General features: G+C 39.9%; 1 protein-coding gene across 5 annotated transcripts in view; it reads right to left on the bottom strand.

The window, feature by feature from the left end:
* LOC104996210 (ankyrin repeat and KH domain-containing protein 1) overlaps positions 1-17,745 on the bottom strand; it is a 105,023-nt gene extending 87,278 nt beyond the window's left edge. For all 5 annotated transcript variants that reach the window (XM_010850356.1, XM_010850357.1, XM_010850360.1 and 2 more), the window contains exon 1: positions 17,294-17,745. In XM_010850356.1, coding sequence (XP_010848658.1) covers positions 17,294-17,584 — 291 coding nt within the window. In that variant the 5' untranslated portion in view covers positions 17,585-17,745. The remainder of the gene's footprint in view (positions 1-17,293) is intronic.
* Positions 17,746-19,588: the final 1,843 nt, after the last annotated feature.

The raw sequence follows: 19,588 nt of genomic DNA, 5'->3' as shown, positions 1-19,588 counted from the left end.
TTAAAACACTAGCCCACTGTTGACAGTGCCATCTTAGCTAACTCGTTTTACCGCTCTTAGCCTCATTTTCCTCAGCTTATAAAATAAGGATAATAGTAGTAACCACATCACAGGGTTATTGATGATTAAGCAAGACACTATATCTAAAACTGCACAGCAGTACTTACTTAACACCTGGTAATCACTCAACAAATATTAGCTGTTATTACTATTACCTTTTTTATTATTAAGGTCAGTTTATCTCTTACTCTCTACTCCACAAAAATATAAAATCCCTTACACTGTCTTAGGCTAACAAGTAATCTGAGCATATTAAACACTATACATATATATTCAAGATACATTGGCTTATTAAATCCAACATTTAATAAGTACCCACTATGTGCCAGACATTCTACTACATACAGGGAACATAAAAATAAATGACATGACTCCTGCTCATAAGACAGATAATCAAATAAATGCAATAAAGTACTAAAGATGCTGTTTAACAGGGAGTTATATATGGACAACATGGGAACACAGAGGAAGGAAGAAATGGTCAGTTCTAGCTGGGGCAGTAATGAAGGAAATCAGAGTTGATGATCTGGAACAAGAAAGTATCCAACAGGATGGGGAAGAGGGCCATTGTAACAGCTGCAGAGTAGTAGTTATAAGCATGGGTTTTATATTCCAAGAAACCTGATTCAAACCCTGGCTCCATTATTACTAGATGTATAACTTTGTGCATGTTATGTAACGTCTCTAAGCTTCAGTTTCCTCATCTATAAATTGGGAATATCACTTTCTTCATATGATAGTTGTAAAGTTTATTTTAGAATATAAAGGTAAGCATTTAGTTCACTGGACAATAAAAACTTAGCATGTAGTAACTATTATCCTGATACTAGAACCCAAAGCAGTGAAGTAATTTACTCCGGACGTTTAATAGCTTGCTATGTTCAGAGAACTACAGCAAATTTGGTATGGCTGAAATATAAAAAGCAAATAAAGGAGGATACAGCAAGGAAAGAAACAGAAACCAAATCCTAAATAACCTGGTATGCCACACCAAGGAATTTGATTTATCCTTTATCTAAGGAACGGGAAGGCTTTTTGCCAAAGGAGTGACATGACTGAACTGGCATTAGACAATTTACTGTGATAGCAGGGTAGAGAAGAATTAGAGGTTTAATCATAGAGGTATTGAATAGATAGAGCCAGGTATTACTACAGTAAGTGTAAGTCAAAGATGATGGTTTGATTTACAGCAGAAGCAATGAGAATACAGAGAAAGAAACAAATAAACAAGATGTTAAGAAAGAAACTACAGGGTTCAGTGCCTGTTTGGATGTGTGTGGTAACAAACAGCAGATGCAAGTTCCAAGGTTTCTAACTACACTGACTAGTTTTAGGGCAATGCAATTTACAGGTGGGGAGAGGGCGGGGGAGGGGGAAAGCAGTGAGTTCAGTTTTAGGACTTGAATCTGAGATGTTTATGGAACATACATACAGTAGGCAGTAGGAAATGCTCTTAGACTACTAAAATAGGTAAAAGAGGGAAACCATACAGGTATCTAAGAGAAGAAAGTTCCTATGAGAGTGAAGTACAAATGCGAAAAGCTCTGGAGCAGAACATGCTTGGAGAGTTTACAGAACATAATGTAGTAGTTGTGGTTTTGCTCAAATGTCTTATGCTAATGAAATTTGTATCCTTTCATTTTAAATCACTGCCCCTTTAAACTTGTCACTTAAAGCCCATCAAACTCTTGAAAACACTCAAACATCAACCTTTAGAGTGATCATCCAACTAACACAGGGCAATGATCCCTATACTGCGGTAAGGATTTTAGGCTGTCACAAGACTAGGAAAATATTAAATGAGGTTATGCAATTAAGGTACACACGCCTTGAACAAACACTCAAATATAATCTGTTACTATGTAAAAGTAGTTTAGAAGGGGAAATATAATTTGTATAAATAATTTACCTTGTTTCACATTTCTCTGAAATGTTCATGTTCCTGAAAAGCCTGATGTCTTTAAGGGTAGGCACCATATTTTTTCATCTTTGTAATCTAATCCTAAAGCCCAGAACAAAGCTTAACAAATAGCAGGTTCTAGTTAAATTACTGTGGAATCTGCAATACCAATCAGAATTCTTAAACAGAGTGCCAAGGGTTCTAATCTCTGAAAGATATAATTTTATTATGTAAGATGTGAGTTCATGAAAGAGGCCCTACCCCAAACTAAACATTGCTTTTCCTCAGTAGAGACTGAGAACATGCTTTTAACAGACTAACAAGGAGATAATACACAGTAGTAAGTACTTTTGATAATGTATTTTTATATTATTCAAAATTTTGTGGGGGAAAGGGTGGTAATAGGTCAAATCCATGCTCCTGATTTAAGTATAGCCTTAAATAATAATCTCTTCAAACCAAAAGAAAATAAACTTTTCTTTGTTGTCAGTCAAGTCCCAAGCACATCAGGTACTAAAAGATAGTACACATTCTCACTATTCAGAGCCAAACTAACTAGTAAATTAACATAATTGAGACCATTTGGGCAGTAATATCTAAGATTTGTTTGTGTAATAACACAGGTGATAACACTGGCTTGGGTGTCAAGCGAATAGTATGTTACTCAAATACTGAATTCATACCTCTTAAACAACTGTCAGAAGATACCAGATGCAAACACTCTAATTGACATGTTTTACACTTTATTCTAGTTACCTGTTTATTATTCTGGAAAAAGAAATTCTGTCCATATTCCTCTTGAGGCTATATATACAGTCCACATCAGATGCACTTAGACTACAACTATTCAAACTAACCACCTCCTTCCTCTTCAAGTTAGTCTCCTCTCAAATATATACCCAGTTTCTTTCTGGGAGGGGATGCATAAAAAGACACTACAACAACTTGTTCTTCTGATAGCTTGCAAACACAGGTTTAATCATAAGAGTTCCCAACCATCCACCTTCAGTGTATACAAGAGGAGCAGAAATTTCAAGAGATGAACATTATTAATGGAGAAGGGGTGGGTTTTGTGTGTGACCACAAATTCTGTAGCATACAAAACACCCTCTATTAAGCCTCTTCTGAAGACTAAAGAACAAGAACATATCTAGTAACCCAGAAAGGCCAAAAGAATCTCGAAAAAAGAACAAAGTGGAAGACTTACACTTCCCAATTTCAAAACTTACTACCAAAAAACTGTAGTAATCAAGACAGTATGGAACTGGCATAAGACATACAGAACAGTGGAATAAAACAGAAATAAACATTCCAAAAATGAACCATTATATTTTAAAGTCAAACGAATTTTGAAAAGGGGGCTAAGACACTTCAATGGAGAAAGAAATGTCTTCTCAACAAATGGTGCTGGGACAATTAGATATCTACATTTAAAAGAATGAGGTTAGACTTCTATCTCACATCTATAAGATCTCAAAATGGGTCTCCCCTGGTGGTCCGGTGGTTTAAGCATCTACCTGCCAATGCAGGGGACACAGCTTCCATCTCTGCTGTGGGAAGATTCCAGATGCCACGGGGCAACTAAGCCTGTGTACCACAACTGCTAAGCCCATACTCTAGAGCCCCCGAACCACAACTACTGAGCCCACAAGCCACAACTACTGAAGCCCATGAGCCCTAGAGCCTATGCTCTCTGCAAGAAAAGAAGCCACCGCAATGAGAAGCCATGCACCACAACTACAGAGGAGCCCGCACTTGTCACAACTAGAGAAAGTCCACACATAGCAACACAGACCCAGTAGAGCCAAAAATAAATAATTTCTTCAAATCTCAAAATGGATCAAAGACCTAAATGTAAGAGCTTAAAGTATAAAACTCTTAGAAGAAGAAAACAAGAGTAAATCTTCATAACTCAGAATTATGCAATGGTCTCTTAGACATGACACCAAATACACAAGCAACAAAAGAAAGAGTAGGTAAATATAAAAACTGGGCCCAACCAAAGATTTTAAATTTAATGGCACAATCAAGAAAGTGAAAAGATAGCTGACAGAATGGGAAAAAATATTTCAAAATCACGTATCTGATAAGGGACAGTATCCAGAATACATGGGGTTTTTTCCCCTAAAAACGAACAAACATAATTCAACAATAAAAAGATAATCCAACCAAGAAATGGGGAAAAGATTTGAAAAAACACTTCTCCAAAGACATGCAAATGGACAACAAGCACGTGAAAAGATGCAACTTCACTAGTCACTGGGGAAATGCAAGTCAAAGTCACAATAATCTCCATACCCACTAGGATGGCTATTAAAAAAATGTTAGCAAAGATGTGGAGAAATTAGAACCTTCATATACTGTTGGTGGGAATGTAAAGTCATGAAGTTGCTATAGAAAACAGCCTGGTAGCTTCTCAGAAAATAAAAGTTATGATGTGATCAAGCTATACACTCAAGGGAAATGAAAAGATATCGTCATAAAAAACTTGCATACCAATGTTCATAGTATCATAATTTATAATAGTCAAAAGATGGAAATAATCCAAACATCAACCAATGAACAAAATGTTGTATATCCACAAAACATTTCAATTTAGTACTGGCACATGATAAAGTGAAAGTGAAAGTCATTCAGTTGTGTCCAACTCTTTGCAGCCCCATGGACTAGACAGTCCATGGAATTCTCCAGGCCAGAATACTGGAGTGGGTAGCTGTTCCCTTCTCCAGGGGATCTTTCCAACCCAGGGATTGAACCCAGGTCTCCAACATTGCAGGCGGATTCTTCCAAGATCAGACGAGATCAGGTGTATTCAGGGTGGTATAGCCGTAGACTGCAGGTGGATTCTTTACCAGCTGAGCCACCAGGAAAGCCCGATACGTGATACAACATGTAGAAATCTTGAAAACAATATAATAAGTGAAAGACATGAACACAAAAAAATCACATATTGTTTGATTCCATTTATACGAAATTTCCAGACTAGACAAATCCAGAGAGGCAGAAAATAGATTAGTGATTACCAAAAGCTGCAGGGACAGCAGAATGGGAAATGCCTGCTAATGGGTACAAGGTTTTGTTTGGGGTGACGAAAATGTTTTAAAACAGATAATGGTGAAGGTTGTACAATTCTGTGAATATATTTAAAAACAACTGAAATTGTACAATTTAAAGAGTGAATTCTATACTATGTGAATTCTATTTCAATTTTTTCAACTTTAGGAATGTGAATTCGAATAATACTTTTGAAATTTGTTAAATTTCCTATCTTGATAAATAAATACACTGTGGTTATGTAAGAGAAAAGGCATGATGTATGCAACCTACTTTCAAGTTATGCAGAAAATAAATTTGAGAGACAGAAGGATACAGGAAAGGGATAAAATGAACACAATTGGTCTGTCTGGACAAAGGTTATATGGGGGGAGTTCTTTGTACTATTCTTGCAACTTTCTAGTAAGTTTGAAATTATATCAAAATAAAAAGTAGCAAAAAAGAGGGAGAATATATCCTTGGTATCTGCTCTTTGATAATGATAGTTTGTGTCACATGTCATTGAATTAGCAACTGTATATTTTTTAAAAGGCAAAATCAGAAATTTAGCAGAATAGGTAAACATGAGAAAAAAAAGTCAATTAGAAGCTGATTAAGTGCTGCAAGTACAGTGTACCACTCAAGGTATCAACTGACATGGCCTTTACTTTCTGACTCGGATTTCATAAAATGCCTATATGAAAACTTTAAAATTCTACATTATTAAAGAAAATACTACAGGTTCATTTATCTAGATTTAATACCAGATCGAGATAATTTTTTCAAAACTGAACTCACCTCTAGTGATAAAAAGAATAAAAATTATTATTTCTAGCATTTAATCAGTATGTGAAGCATTGTGATCAGTCACAAATTAGTTAATATGAGGACAAACTGGGGAAAAAACCCACCATATTAGAGAAACATCTACTTACAGCACAGTATTCCACGTGAACTGGATTCAATGGCTTTGGGAAGACATTAGTGAAAGTTCAGTCTTCCAATGTTTCGAATGTTTTGTCAATCTCAAGCTTTTTGATTTGCTAATATCAACTGTGGTGAATCAATTAAGTAAGATCTATACTCAAACTTGTTCTCATAAAGCAATCTATAGATTCAGTGCTGCTGCTGCTGCTGCTAAGTCGCTTCAGTCGTGTCTGACTCTGTGCAGCCCCATAGATGGCAGCCCACCAGGCCCCGCCGTCCCTGGGATTCTCTAGGCAAGAACACTGGAGTGGGTTGCCATTTCCTCCTCCAATGCATGAAAGTGAAAAGTGAAAGTGAAGTCGCTCAGTTGTGTCCGACTCTTAGCAACCCCATGGACTGCAGCCTACCAGGCTCCTCCATCCATGGGATTTTCCAGGCAAGAGTACTGGAGTGGGGTGCCATTAATCCCTGTTAAAATCCTACAGCATTTTTCACAGAAATACAAAGACCAATCCTAAAATCCACAAGCAATCTTAAGGAAATGTGACATCTTGCCACTGCTGCTGCTGCGAAGTTGCTTCAGTCATATCCGACTCTGTGCGACCCCATAGACGGCAGCCCACCCGGTTCCTCGGTCCCTGGGATTCTCCAGGCAAGAACACTGGAGTGGGTTGCCATTTCCTTCTCCAATGCATGCATGCATGCTAAGTCACTTCAGTCGTGTCCGACTCTGTGTGACTCTATGGACAGCAGCCCACCAGGCTCCTCTGTCCACAGGATTCTCTAGGCAAGAATACTGGAATGGGTTGCCATTTCCTTCTCCAAAAACAATCTTGATAAAAGAACAAAGTTGGAGGACTAATGCTGCCCAATTTCAAAACTTAACTACAAAAACTACAGCAATCAATACAGTACAATACTGGTATAAAGTCAGTCATAAAAACCAAAGAAATAGAACAGAAAGTCCAGAAAAAACTCTCCCCCATATGACCAATTAATTTCAACAGGGATGTCAGGGCCATTCAAAGGAGAAATTATAGTCATTTCAACAAATGGTACAGGAAAAACTGGATATCCACAAGCTAAAAAATACAGTTAAGACTGCGATCTTACACCATATACAAAAATTAACTCAAAATGGCTCAAATATCTAAATGTAAGAGCTAAAAGTTTAAAATTCTTAGAAGAAAACATTGGGAAAAAAATCTTCAAGACACTGGATTTGGCAACAACTTTATGGATATGAAAGGGCTTCCCCAGTGGCTCAGGGGTAAAGAATCTGCCTGTAATGCAGGAGTTGCAGGTTCGATCCCTGGGTTGGGAAGATGCCCTGGAGGAGGGCGTGGCAACCCACTCCAGTATTTTTGCCTGGAGAATTCCATGGGCAGTGGAGCCTGGCAGGCTACAGTCCATAGGGTCTCAAAGAGTTGGACACAACTGAGCAACTTTCACTTTCACTTCCCAATTAGACTGGAAGATCTATGAAGGCCAAGATTCATGATTATTTTTTTCACCATTGTTTATACCCAGTTGTTCTGCACAGTGCCTGACATACACTAGATGGTCAGTAAATAGCTACTGAATGGAGAACAGTGTGAGACCAAAGCAACTTAGCACACATGCACGTTATGGATATGAAATCAAAAGCACATACAATAAAGGAAAAAATCAGATAAACTGAACTTCATCTAAATTAAAACCTTTCTAAAAATTCTTTTATTTATTAATTTGGCTGTGCGGGATCCTAGTTGGGGTGTGGGACCTACGATCTTTGCTGCAGCATGCAGGATCTTTTAGGTGCAGCACTTTTTAGTTGCAGTATGTGGGATCCAGTTCCCCAGTGGGAAATGAACTCAGGTCCCCTGCACTGGAGCTCAGTCTTAGCCACTGGACTACCAGGGAAGTCCCTAGAATAAAACCTTCAATCCCTGGTTGCAGAACTAAGGATCCCACGTGCTGCTGGGCAACCAAGCTCCTGCACAGCAATTACTGAGCCTGAGTGCTCTGGAGATCATATGCCACAACTACAGCAGACTTGCCCCAACAAAAGATCTTGCATGATGCAACAAATACCCCACGTGCCAAAACTAAGGCTCAATGCAGTCAAATAAATAATATTACAACTGTTTAAGCACAAAAGGACAACAGAGTAAAAAGGCAACCAGTGGAATATGAGAAATGTGTGTAAATTATATTTATATATATATATATGATATGATAAGGGATTAACATCCAAAGAATTCCTACAATTAATGAAAAAACAACTCAACTAAACATGAGCAAAGGAGGAATTTCCCTGGCAATCCAGTGGTTAGGACTCAGCACTTTCACTGTGGGGGTGGGTGGGGCCAGTTCCATCCCTGGTCAGGGAACTAAGATCCCACAAATTCCAAGATGTGGCCAAAAAAAAAGGGCAAAGGATTTGAATAGACATCTCGCCAAAGAAGAGACACAAATGGCCAAGAAGCACATGAAAAGATGTTCAATATCACTAATTTTTAGGGAAATACAAATCGAAACCACACCCATTAGGATGACTAATCTCAAAATCGAAAACAAGAAGATTGGCTAGAATATGGAGAAACTGGAAACCTTGTGCTTTGCGAGTGGGAATGTAAAATGGTACAGCCGCTATAGGAAAGCAGTACTGTGGTTCCTCAAAAACTTAAAAACAGAATCAACAGATGATCCAGCAATCCCACTTCTAGGTATATACCAGAAAAGAATCAAAAGCAGGGACTCAAAAAGGTATTTATACACCCATGTTCACAGCAGCATATTAACAAAAGCCAAAAGGTAGAGAAGCAATCCAAGTGTCCATCAACAGATGAACAAAAATGTTATATACGTAACAACAGAATAGTATTCAGTTAAGTTTCACACAAGCTTCCCTCCTCACTCAGATGGTAAAGAATTTGCCTGCAATGCAGGAGACCTGGGTTTGATCCCTGGGTTGGGAAGATCCCTTGGAGGAGGGCACGGCAACCCACTCTAGTATTCTTGCCTGAAGAATCCCCATGGACAGAGGAGCCTGGTGGGCTACAGTCCATGGGGTCGCAAGGAGTCGGACACGACTGAACGACTAAGCACAGCACAAGTTTCACACATGCTGCAAACATAGATGAACCCTGAAGACGCTATGCTAGGTAAAATAAGCCAATCACCCAAAGCAGAAGAACTGAATGATTTCACTTATTTGAGATACCTAGAGTAGACAAAATCACAGAAAAGGAAGTTACTTGTGATTAAGGGGCTGGAGAAGGGAGGACAGGGCGTTACTGCTTAATGGGTACAGAGTTTCAGTTTTGGAAGATGAAAAGGTTTTGGAGATGGCTAGTGGTAATGGTTGCACAACAATGTGAATGTACTTATAACCACTTTAAAATGGTAAATTTTTTATTTTTCTGGTAGTCAGGTGGTTAAGACTTCTTGCTTCCACCACACGGGATGTGAGTTCCATCCCTGGTCTGGGAACTAAGATCCCACATGCTCAGGGTGACAAAAAAAACAGGTAAATTTTCTGTTGCACATATTTTAACACAATTTTTTTTAGCCCTTTTCCTTCTTTGTTAAGTGTGTAAAAAAGAGTCCTCATTTTACAAACTCAAATCAGACAAGTATATGAGGGTATATAATTGGCATATTTATAAGCTGGATCCAACAAAAAACTCACTGCACACACAGTCCAAAATACATTTGTCTGTATATTTACACAGTAACTCCTACAAAGTAAATACAAAGTTACTTCTCATCACTTTAGTACATATGTGATACATGTACTGAAACATATACAAACATATTTAAAACAAAGGAAGTTTTTTTCAACCAGAACATCAAAGGCAACTTTTTTCAACTCATTATTTTCTGCAAATATACAGCAAGGTTAATTTTAATGGTTCTGTTCAGCTTTAGTAAGTTATGTGTATGCTCCTGAAATATAGCCAAAGTTTTAGATTTTAATTTCCAAGGTAACAGTACTTGTGACTTTGTTGTTTAGTCACTAAGTCGGGCTCGACTCTTTTGCCACCCCAGGGACTGACTGTACACAGCTCACTGGGCTCCTCTCTCCATGGATTTCCCAGGCAAGAATACTAGAGTGGGTTGCCATTTCCCACTTCCTTCTCCACAATTGGGGGGAAAAAAGAAGGTTAAAATGGTGAATTTTGTTATGTTTTACCACAATTTAAAAAACTGTTCTCAACCTAACTGTCCTCATCACATAGCATCGTAACAATTTAATAAACTGTTCTGTTCAGCTCTTTGGTTCCTGGGGCTAATCCCTGGGAGTTTACTTGCTTTTTTTAAAAACTGCAAACTAATGCAGGTGAATCAAAACATTAGGATACAGTGGGATATCTACATAAAAACAAACCAAAAAACCCATTTTTACTAACAAAAGCAGCATCCATTCAGCAGAAAACTTTGTGAGAACAGGAGGATATACAGTGGAGGAAGAGCATAATGTACTCTTGATAAACTGTTGCTAAATTTCAGCTTATCAAGTAAAAAAGCTTTATATACAACTTTGCTTTACTCCTGGTTTAGGTAAAGTTGACCAGAAAAAAAGGTAAACCTGTCAACCATCATAAGGCAAATGATCTTCATTCACAAGAACTGTACACTGTAAGTAACTATAAGACAGCACACAGATTTTAATTTTTATAAATTAAAACCAATGTTTCCTATTAGTGGCAAAGGTGCAAAGTTGGGTATCTGCCTTTCTATATTGGTACTTTTAATATTTAATTCTCTTAAAATGAATAATGAGAAGGCCTGAACTTTTCAAGTTTAAGCGCAATGACAAAATTACCTTAAAGTTGTGTTCCTCTGATCCCCAATGGTACATCTTTGACTGCCTTCTTAAAATAAATTGATTCACATGGCAGTCATCAATTTCATTATATAAAAGCTTTTCAACAAGGTCAACTACAGATTATATGCTAGTTTGAGACATATGTTTCTTAAGTAAGTGTTAGTTGTTCAGTGGTGTCAGACTCTTTGTGACCTCATGGACTGTAGCCCACCAGGCTCCTCTGTCCATGGAATTCTCCAAGCAGAATACTAGACTGGGCTGCCATTTACTTCTCCAAGGGATCTTCCCAAAAGGGGCAAAACCTGGGTTTCAGGCATTGCAAGCAGATTGTTTATCATCTGAGCCACCAGGGAAGCTCATAGGCATTTCTTAAGCAATTAATTATTAATAAATTCATGTGTCAGAAAAGAAATAGTCAGCAGGACAATACAGCAGTTAAGTACAATAGGAGTCACGTGACCTATTTTCTACTATAAATTAGCTGTGTGATCCTGAGCAAGTTATTCAGATCAATGGTTCCCAGACTTTTGAGGCTTTACCCAGAGTCCTAACATGAACTTTCCAATTTGATATTTTGTCAAACACAGATATTTTAAAAATTAATTTTCATAACAGTACAAAGGGCATTAACTCAAAATAGAAAAAAAGTGGGAAAAGATTGCTTATGAGAATTTCACTACATTGTCCTTACTTTTCTGACTTCATTATGGACTTATAAAACTTCAATATAGATTAAGCAAGTAATTATTGGAGGCAGAGCATTGGTAACCAAAAACTCTGCCTACTTCTTAATGTGAAATAGCATGAGTTCTGGATTCAAATCCTAGCTTTATTGATTTCTAGCTGTATAAATAACACTAACCATTTTTTATTGCTTTCTGGATTGATCATTTCTCTGAACCTACATTTATTCATCTATCAAAGTGTAGATAATACCCACCTCAAACGGATGTTGAGTGATTAAATAAAATAACCGAAGTATATACCATGGTGTGTGTGTTAGTCGCTCAAGTCGTGTCTGATTCTTTGGGACCCCATGGACTGTAGCCCACCAGGTTCCTCTGTCCATTGAATTCCCCAGGAAAGAATACTGGAGTGAGTTGCATTCCCTTCTCCAGGGTATCTTCCTGACTCAGGAATCAAACCTGGGGTCTCCCCCATTACGGGCAGATTCTTTACCGTCTGAGCCACCTGGGAAGCCCTTATATATATGGTATTGGACTATAATAAGCATTCAGTAAACGGTAGCAGTTACCTAAAAATGAGATGAGACAGGACTATCACCAAGATTCTGTGACTATTTGGACAAGCAACAGGAGAGGAAAATTGTAAATAATAATGTCCAAGAAGATACATTGGAAGAGTTCATTTATAATGCACTGAAAAAAAGATAAAGAATTTATTAAAACTTTGGTTCTGTAGGAAGGTAAATTTCCAACTCAAGACTAATACTAAAATTTTATTTATCTTATCTCATTGAATCAGAAGACCAGAGTTGATTTTCAGAGGTCATCATTCTACCACCAGATAGGCTCAGAAAAGAATGTGCCTAAACTCATCTCCAAAGCTTCATTCTTAACATGTTTTATCACTTTGATTAGATAAAAAGTCTAAATTCTTATCAAATTCACCATTTAAAAATCTCACATGAATAGTATGTTATCTTTTGTATAATAATGGGGAAAATAAAACTATACATTTGTATTTCCATAATGATATTCTGATAGGACATCAAGACATTAAAAGTATAAAGGGCAGGTCAAGACCTTTTTACTGTGTTTGCATTAGTCTTATGAACTATGCAAATATAAATCACCTATCAAAATGTACTAAATAATAACCAAAAGAAAATCTCTACATACTTCAAGTTTCACAACAAGGTTTTCCTCTACCCATACCTAGTCAACTCTGTTTTGACCTGCCATTCATACAACTATACTCATCAATGAATCATTTTATGTAAAGTCCAAAGGCTTTATAGAATGAAACTTGTGCAAGGTTGGTACTCATGTAATATAAAAAATTTGTTATTGTCATAATACGTCATTTTTCCTTCAACTGACATTCTCATCTGTCCAAAATCTGCTCACTAGAATACAAAGGTATATTTCCTATTTTATCACTGCGTGTGTGTGTGTGTGAGCTCAATCGTGTCCGACTTTTTGCGACCCCGTGGACTGTAGCCCACCAGGCTCCTCTGTCCATTTGATTTTCCAAGCAAGAATACAGGAGTGGGTTGCCATTTCCTGTTCCAGGGGATCTTCCCAACCCAGGGATTGAACCTGAATCTCTTGCACGTCCTGCATTTGTAGGTGTGTTCTTTACCACTGTGTCACCTGGAAAACCCTGTTTTATCACTACTGCTGATAATTTATGGAATAAGGCCTTTCTACCTTTAACAAAGTCCCCATAAAAGTTTTTTAGAAATTCATTTTCATGGGCAATAAATGAATTTTTCAAAAACAACATAGCATTTTAAAGTTTCCTAAAATTATAAATTTATCATGGAAAATTTATAACATTAAACCTGTCAGTACCCACCCTCTTTCAATTTCTCTCTTGTTCAGTTATGAACATAAGCCCTGAGATGTTATTAAAAGCAGTGACTCACCTTGTTTACCTGAACTTTGAATATAGAGTACTGATGACAAAATTGCCATCCCAGATAAGAGTGGGCCTCTAGACCAGTGGTTCTCAGGGGTGATTTTGTCCCCAAAGACATTTGGCTTTGTCTAAGGTCATTTTGGGGCTTCCCTGGTGGCTCAGTAGTAAAGAAAGAATCCACCTGCCAAGCAGGATTCGATCCCTGGATGGGGAAGATCCCTTGGAGAAGGAAATGGCAACCCACTCAAGTGTTCTTGCTTGGAAAATCCCATGGACAGAGAAGTCTGGCAGGCTACAGTCCATGGAGTTGCAAAAAGACATGAACACAACTTAGTGACTAAACAACAACAAAGGACATTTTTAGCTGTCACAATTAATTAGGTGTGTTCTACCAGCATCCAGTAGGAAAAGGACAGGGATGCTGCTAAAAAGTCAGGAGCGCCCCTCACAACAAAGAATTAATATAGCTCCAAATTTCGATACGTTTCAGTTGAGAAACTTTGCTCCATACAGTAGACTGTAAACCCTAAAGGAAATGATCCATCTCCTATTAGAGAAAATCAGAAGGAACCTCTGTATGGCTTGTGCGTTTGACTCTTAACATAATTTTCAGGGAAAAAAAAAATCCCTACAAAGCTTTTGCTATAATTTGCTATAAAATGTTAAACCCAATTTCCTTTTGCTTTTACCTAATTGTAAATATAGCATCTGCCTCAGATTAAAAAGCCTCAACAATGCTTTCTAATTGCAATGATTTCTAATTTATAATCTTTTAAGTGTGTATAGGAACAGGTAAACATATATGCATTGGCTTATATAGGCCTAGAAATTTTACTCAAAGGAAGACTGTAATACTCATTACCTCTAAGTGGGATCTGAAAGGTCAGTAGGGGTGAGGAGAACTTTTTACTTTTCATATTATATCTACTATCTACACTGTTGAACTTTTAACCATAAGATTATATTACTTTATTATTTTTTTAATTTTAAAAGGAAGATGTCACACACGTATACATACAGTATATGCATACATTCTTAACACAGAAAAATTAAAGGTCATAAACTTCACCAAAACCCTCTCTTTAGAACTTTATTTTCCTTTTACCTTACTTAAAAAAAAAAAAATTACAAATCTAAAATTAACATTTAAAAATTATTTTTTAAATAATTTTCAACCTGATTTCTATTCTGAAAAATGGGTACATTTCAAAGGAATCCAGGGCAAGTTCTGACTCCTCTGTTCAAGGCCCTTGACAGCTAATGAACATGCTCAACATGTCTGAAGAAATACAAAACAGGTATCCACCCCAATGTTTAAAGCAACAAGAATCAATTCTAATATAAGAAATTTACAAAAAGATCCAAGCTTCTTCTTCAAACTAAAAGGTCTTTTGACTCAGCCAGCAAGAGAAAGTACCTTGTTTTGTTTTTTTTTTCCTCAGATGTAGGCTCTAACAATGAATAGAAAAGAAATCCTTAAAGTATTTATATCTTTGTATATCAAATATCTACTCCCTACTCAAAATCCTTCCGCTAATTCTAGAGCAAATGCTCTAAGCCTCCATATTTCTTATTCATTTCTCACCTACTCCTGCCCCACTTGGGGAACAAGACAAACTTCACTCACATACTCTTCTGAATGTCTACATTCTAAATATTTGGTTCTAAAACATCTAGAGGTATAACGAAAATTAAAATTCTACTATTATTCATCAAATGCCAGTTGGGTAAGTATTTTTTGAAGAATATTACTTATGATCTTTTTACACTAAATGAAACTCAAAGGTAATAATAAGGGAGAAGACTATGATCTTGTCAGAGAGAAATGAGAAAATCCAAGAAATCTGCTTGAGAAAAAAGGTCATTTCACTCACAAAGGCACAGACTATACCCTACCACACATTCAACATACACTAGATATTCCAGGAATTTCTTTTTTATATGATATGGATGAATAGGACATAAAAACAAAATTTCCTTTCTCCTCAGGTTAAGAAAGAATCTATATGCATATTGAGCATAATCTTAGACTAGGCTCAAGTTTGTGGGTACTCTAGAAATCTCTATCCAAAAGTGATGTCTACCTATATACACTTAATATCTAAATCTTTTAAGCATAGAAAATTTAGGAGAATAAGAAGTTCTTCTACCATTAGCCTAAGTGGCTGAAGGAATCGTGAATAATTTCTATGATAACACCAAAGAAAATCACACAAAAGGTGTGAATTCTGCTCACAGCTTTTAACAGCCTGGTGTGAAGACTCCAAATGAAATAAGCTGTGTGTATGAACAAACCTTGCAAAATTGGTTACTTCAAAAGCTCATTTCTCCAGATATAACACAGAAGCCCATAGAGTTAGAGATTCATAACTATGGAGGCTCACTAGCACTCTACCTCTGACGAAATTTAAGACTACTACTGAAGTAAAAACAAATGTGTGATCTCTCACTTCATCAATGACAACTGTGCAAAAATGGTTCAGAAAATCAAGAACATCATCCTTCTATCACATTCATACCAAAGCAAACTTTTTCAGTCTAACAAGTTTCAAAGAAAAACAGACTCTAATCTTTACTTCCTAGGTAAAAAGTAACTATATTCTAGGTTCATCTCTCATCAATTTTCATTCAAAGTCTAAATGAAAGCCTTCCACAAGCTCAGGAGTGGAAGTGTCCCAGAGACACTCTCCATAACTGCCTACTCAAAATCCTGTACCACCTTGGCTTAGAAGTTATTTCTCTTTTGGTGAAAATAAAAGACAGAGACACTCAAGGAACTGTCTCCTTTACAACCCACAAAGTTTATTCCAAGCAAAATACTGGGGTTAGAAAAACTAAAAGAATTCCTGTTCAGATCAAGAATGGTAAGACTGCACTAACTGTATTCTACAACCCATAAATACAGTTTCTCCTTATTCCTCTCAATACAACAGCCAGAACAGCTGTACATACACAGAAGCCCCTGTACTTTAAGACCAAGATCAGAGGTTAAAATAATTGGTCATAGGGGATGAACCAGGCACCTTAGAATCAAAATAGAATACTCTGAGCTCTTAGAACAACAATCACCACAGGACAGAACTATAACAAAGCCATAGTCAGGGGGAGAAAGTACAAACGTAAAATATCTCCTTTAGCCCTAGAGCCCAAAAGTTGATGCCTCCCATTCCAGGTTGCCTAGACCTAAAAATGTCCAGTATGCGCCTAACAGCTGAAAGGAATGAAGGTCCTGATAACAAATTTCCCTCACTGCAAAAGGTTTCCAAAGAGGATCTCATCTTCTCCAAGCCTAAAAATCTCCAGAGTTCAGCTATCCAGCTATTGCGAAGCCCAAACGAGAACTGGAACCTTCTCTTCCTGTCTAACTTCACACAGTCCCAGGTGCAAGGACCCACGTGACTTTTCAGCGCAAAAGCAGAGAGCTCCTTAGTACTCACCTGTCTCAGACCAAACTGGAATTAAGAACCCTCCTTTAGCACACAAGTAAGGCATAAGGCAAATAATGCCCAATCCTTCAACTCAGAGAAGAGACACAGTACAGTGGCAACGTTCTTTACGCAAGCCAGCCCTCTCTGTCTGTCTCTCACCCTCACCCTCTCTCTGTCCCGCTCTCTCAGTACCAAGGGCAGGGACTCTGGCAAGACCCCGCCCCCACCCTCGTCTCCAAAGCGGGGTGGGCGGGAGGTGCCCGAGGAGTCCCGCTTCCCGCGCGAAGCTCAGAGACCAAAGGACTCCCTATTGTGGGTCTATGGATGGTGACGGGAACCGGTCCGACTCGAGCCGAAGAGTAAGCCGAGGGCGCACTAGGCCCGCACCGCCGCCACTGCAGCCCGGGAGCCGATCGCTGACAGTGAACGACTCCATCTGGGCAGCGGGAGGGTGGCCCGAGCCCTGCGCCGGCCCAGAGAGAATTCGTGTCTCAAGCTGTGTAGAAAGCAGGGGTCCTAGAGCCGTACCTCGGACACCTCGTCCTCGTCGCTACCAGAGGCACCACCTCCACCCCCGGTCCTCAGGACAGCAGCCGCCAACTTGAAATCCAGCGCCGCGTCCCCTCCGCCTGCACCGCTGCTGCCTCCACCGACTCCCGGAGCCGGCCCGGCCTCCCCGAAGAGTCTCACAGTGCGGATTCCCAGCCCGACCCCTCCCGGCGGAGGCGGCTCCGAGGCCCCGGCTGGGGCGGATCGCGGAGCCACCGAGTCCAAGTCCTCCTCAAAGGAGGTGCCGCCGCCTCCGCCGTCGGTCAGCATGGTTCGCACGCGGAGCCGGAGCCCCTGCCGAGTCACTCGCGGCCGCGGCCACCGCCGCCGCCAATCCCGGGAACGAGAGAAGCAGCAGGAGGAAGAAGCGTCTCCTTCCCCCCGTCCCAGCAGCGCCACTAACTTCTCACTGCCTAACCTGCTGCCTCCCGCCCCGCACACTCGCCACTGGCTGCAGCTCCCCAGCGGCTGCAGATCATTGGTCAAAGTGACCCGTCGCTCAGGCTCTTCGTCACGCGCTGTTCGCTGGCTCGAGGCCCTCAAGCTGCGTTGACCAGCGCAGGCCTAGGCGGTTGCGAACACCCGCCTCCTATTCCCCACGCGCCGACTTCCGGTCTTTTTCTATGTCTATTGGCCAGTCTCTCTGACTATCGCCTCACGACCTTAAAGTGGATTAGTTGGCCTTGTGGTCAGTCACAGTGACCCCAGACAATGGGAAACTTCATTGGCGACATAAAGTGTCGGTCACTTTGTCACAGGACGTCGCGTGGTACAATTGGTCAGTAAGGATACCATTCATCCCGCCCCCATCTGAGGTGACGGGAAAGGGTTGGGGAATTTCCACTCTTGATTAAAATGACGGCTGCAGTGACGACCTGCAAGAATTGGTGAGATTTGGAGTGAATTCACCCAGGGCTTAGTAAGGCTCTTACGTCAAGTGTGCAAGAGGCAAGGAGGTAACGCAGCTCCCACCTGTCGCTCTCCGCCAGGCGCGGAGAGTTCCTGCACGGGGATTGGAGGGAAGAAGCTATCAGTCTCAGCTAGGCTCCACCTTCCTGCCAATCCCTGGTTGGAGAAGCGGTGCGTCAGTCACTAGAGAGGTCGCCTCCTCTGGGACAGGTGAGGCTGTGTAAACTCAGCTTCAGTCTCTGGGTGGGAGTGGGGGATTAGGACAGGCAAGTGAGCGGGGACGTTCCGGCTGCGTGCCACCAGCCTTTCCGAGCGGAGCCTAGACCGCCGAGCTGAGGGAACCAAAGAGGCTGCTGAGGATGACCGCCGGGAGGCGATTCGGCCAGCCTGCCTGCCTGGACGTGGCTGGGCGCGGCTGTTCTACAACCTGCGGGCGGGGTCGCCCCGCGGGGCTACGTTCTCTTGCCTGTTGAAGGCGGCGGGCCTCAGGGCTGGACAGCGCCATGCCTCAGTACTGGGAACTGTCCCACGAAGGAGGGTGGGAAGGCCGCGACAGCGTGCGGAATCACACCGCGGGGCAGAACGCAATGGTTCAGGGTGCGTGCTCTGGCGAAGTTTCGAGTTTTAGTGCCGCCACTTGCTGTTGTGACCTCCCGGCGTTAGTTGTTTAATCTCTGTGACTTTCAGTTCGTCCGTATGCAAAATGCGGATAATATTAGTACCTCCCTGATTGACTTGTTGTTTTGAATAAATTGGTAACAACTTCAGGTTCTTAGCAAAGTGCCAAACTTATAGCAAAGACTCATTTTTTTAGTCACTTTTCCGGAGTCCTCCACCTACCCCTGGCAGCCAAACTAATTTTTGTCAGGTCTCTGATGCGAAACAAGGCTAGCTAAGGGGGTCTTCTACCCTTAGCTTTAAGGAGCGTTCTCTTTACCTCTATTATCTTTCTCTATCGCCTTTGTCAGTGAGGGCTTTAAAAGTTTGAATGGCGAATATTCTTTGACCCAGAGAATGTCCATATGAGTTTAACCATGAGAGACTGGCTAAAAACAAAAACTTTGGTATTGGCTACTCTCTTGCAGCTTTAACAAAGGGCTTTGTATATCTTGATTGTGTGATTTTTAAAATTTCACCTCCCTTGAACTGGAATCTAAAAATTCTACCAAAAAATTATTTTGAAAATGACTTTTAAAATAAATTCTGCCAAACATTTATTTAAAGAGCTTTTTGAAGATGGTGAACATTTGGTAAATGCTTGCTTTGGCATTTCACATGCCTAAAAGAGACTATTTTCCATGAACAGAACATTTTAGGTAAATATTCCTTCTAGATAGTACATCATAGAAAGTGGGGGAAAAGTAC

The sequence above is a fragment of the Bison bison genome, unplaced genomic scaffold, assembly GCF_000754665.1.
Source record: "Bison bison bison isolate TAMUID 2011002044 unplaced genomic scaffold, Bison_UMD1.0 scf7180017864291, whole genome shotgun sequence".
Taxonomy (NCBI): Eukaryota; Metazoa; Chordata; class Mammalia; order Artiodactyla; family Bovidae; genus Bison; species Bison bison.
This window is presented reverse-complemented; position numbering and strand designations above follow the sequence as displayed.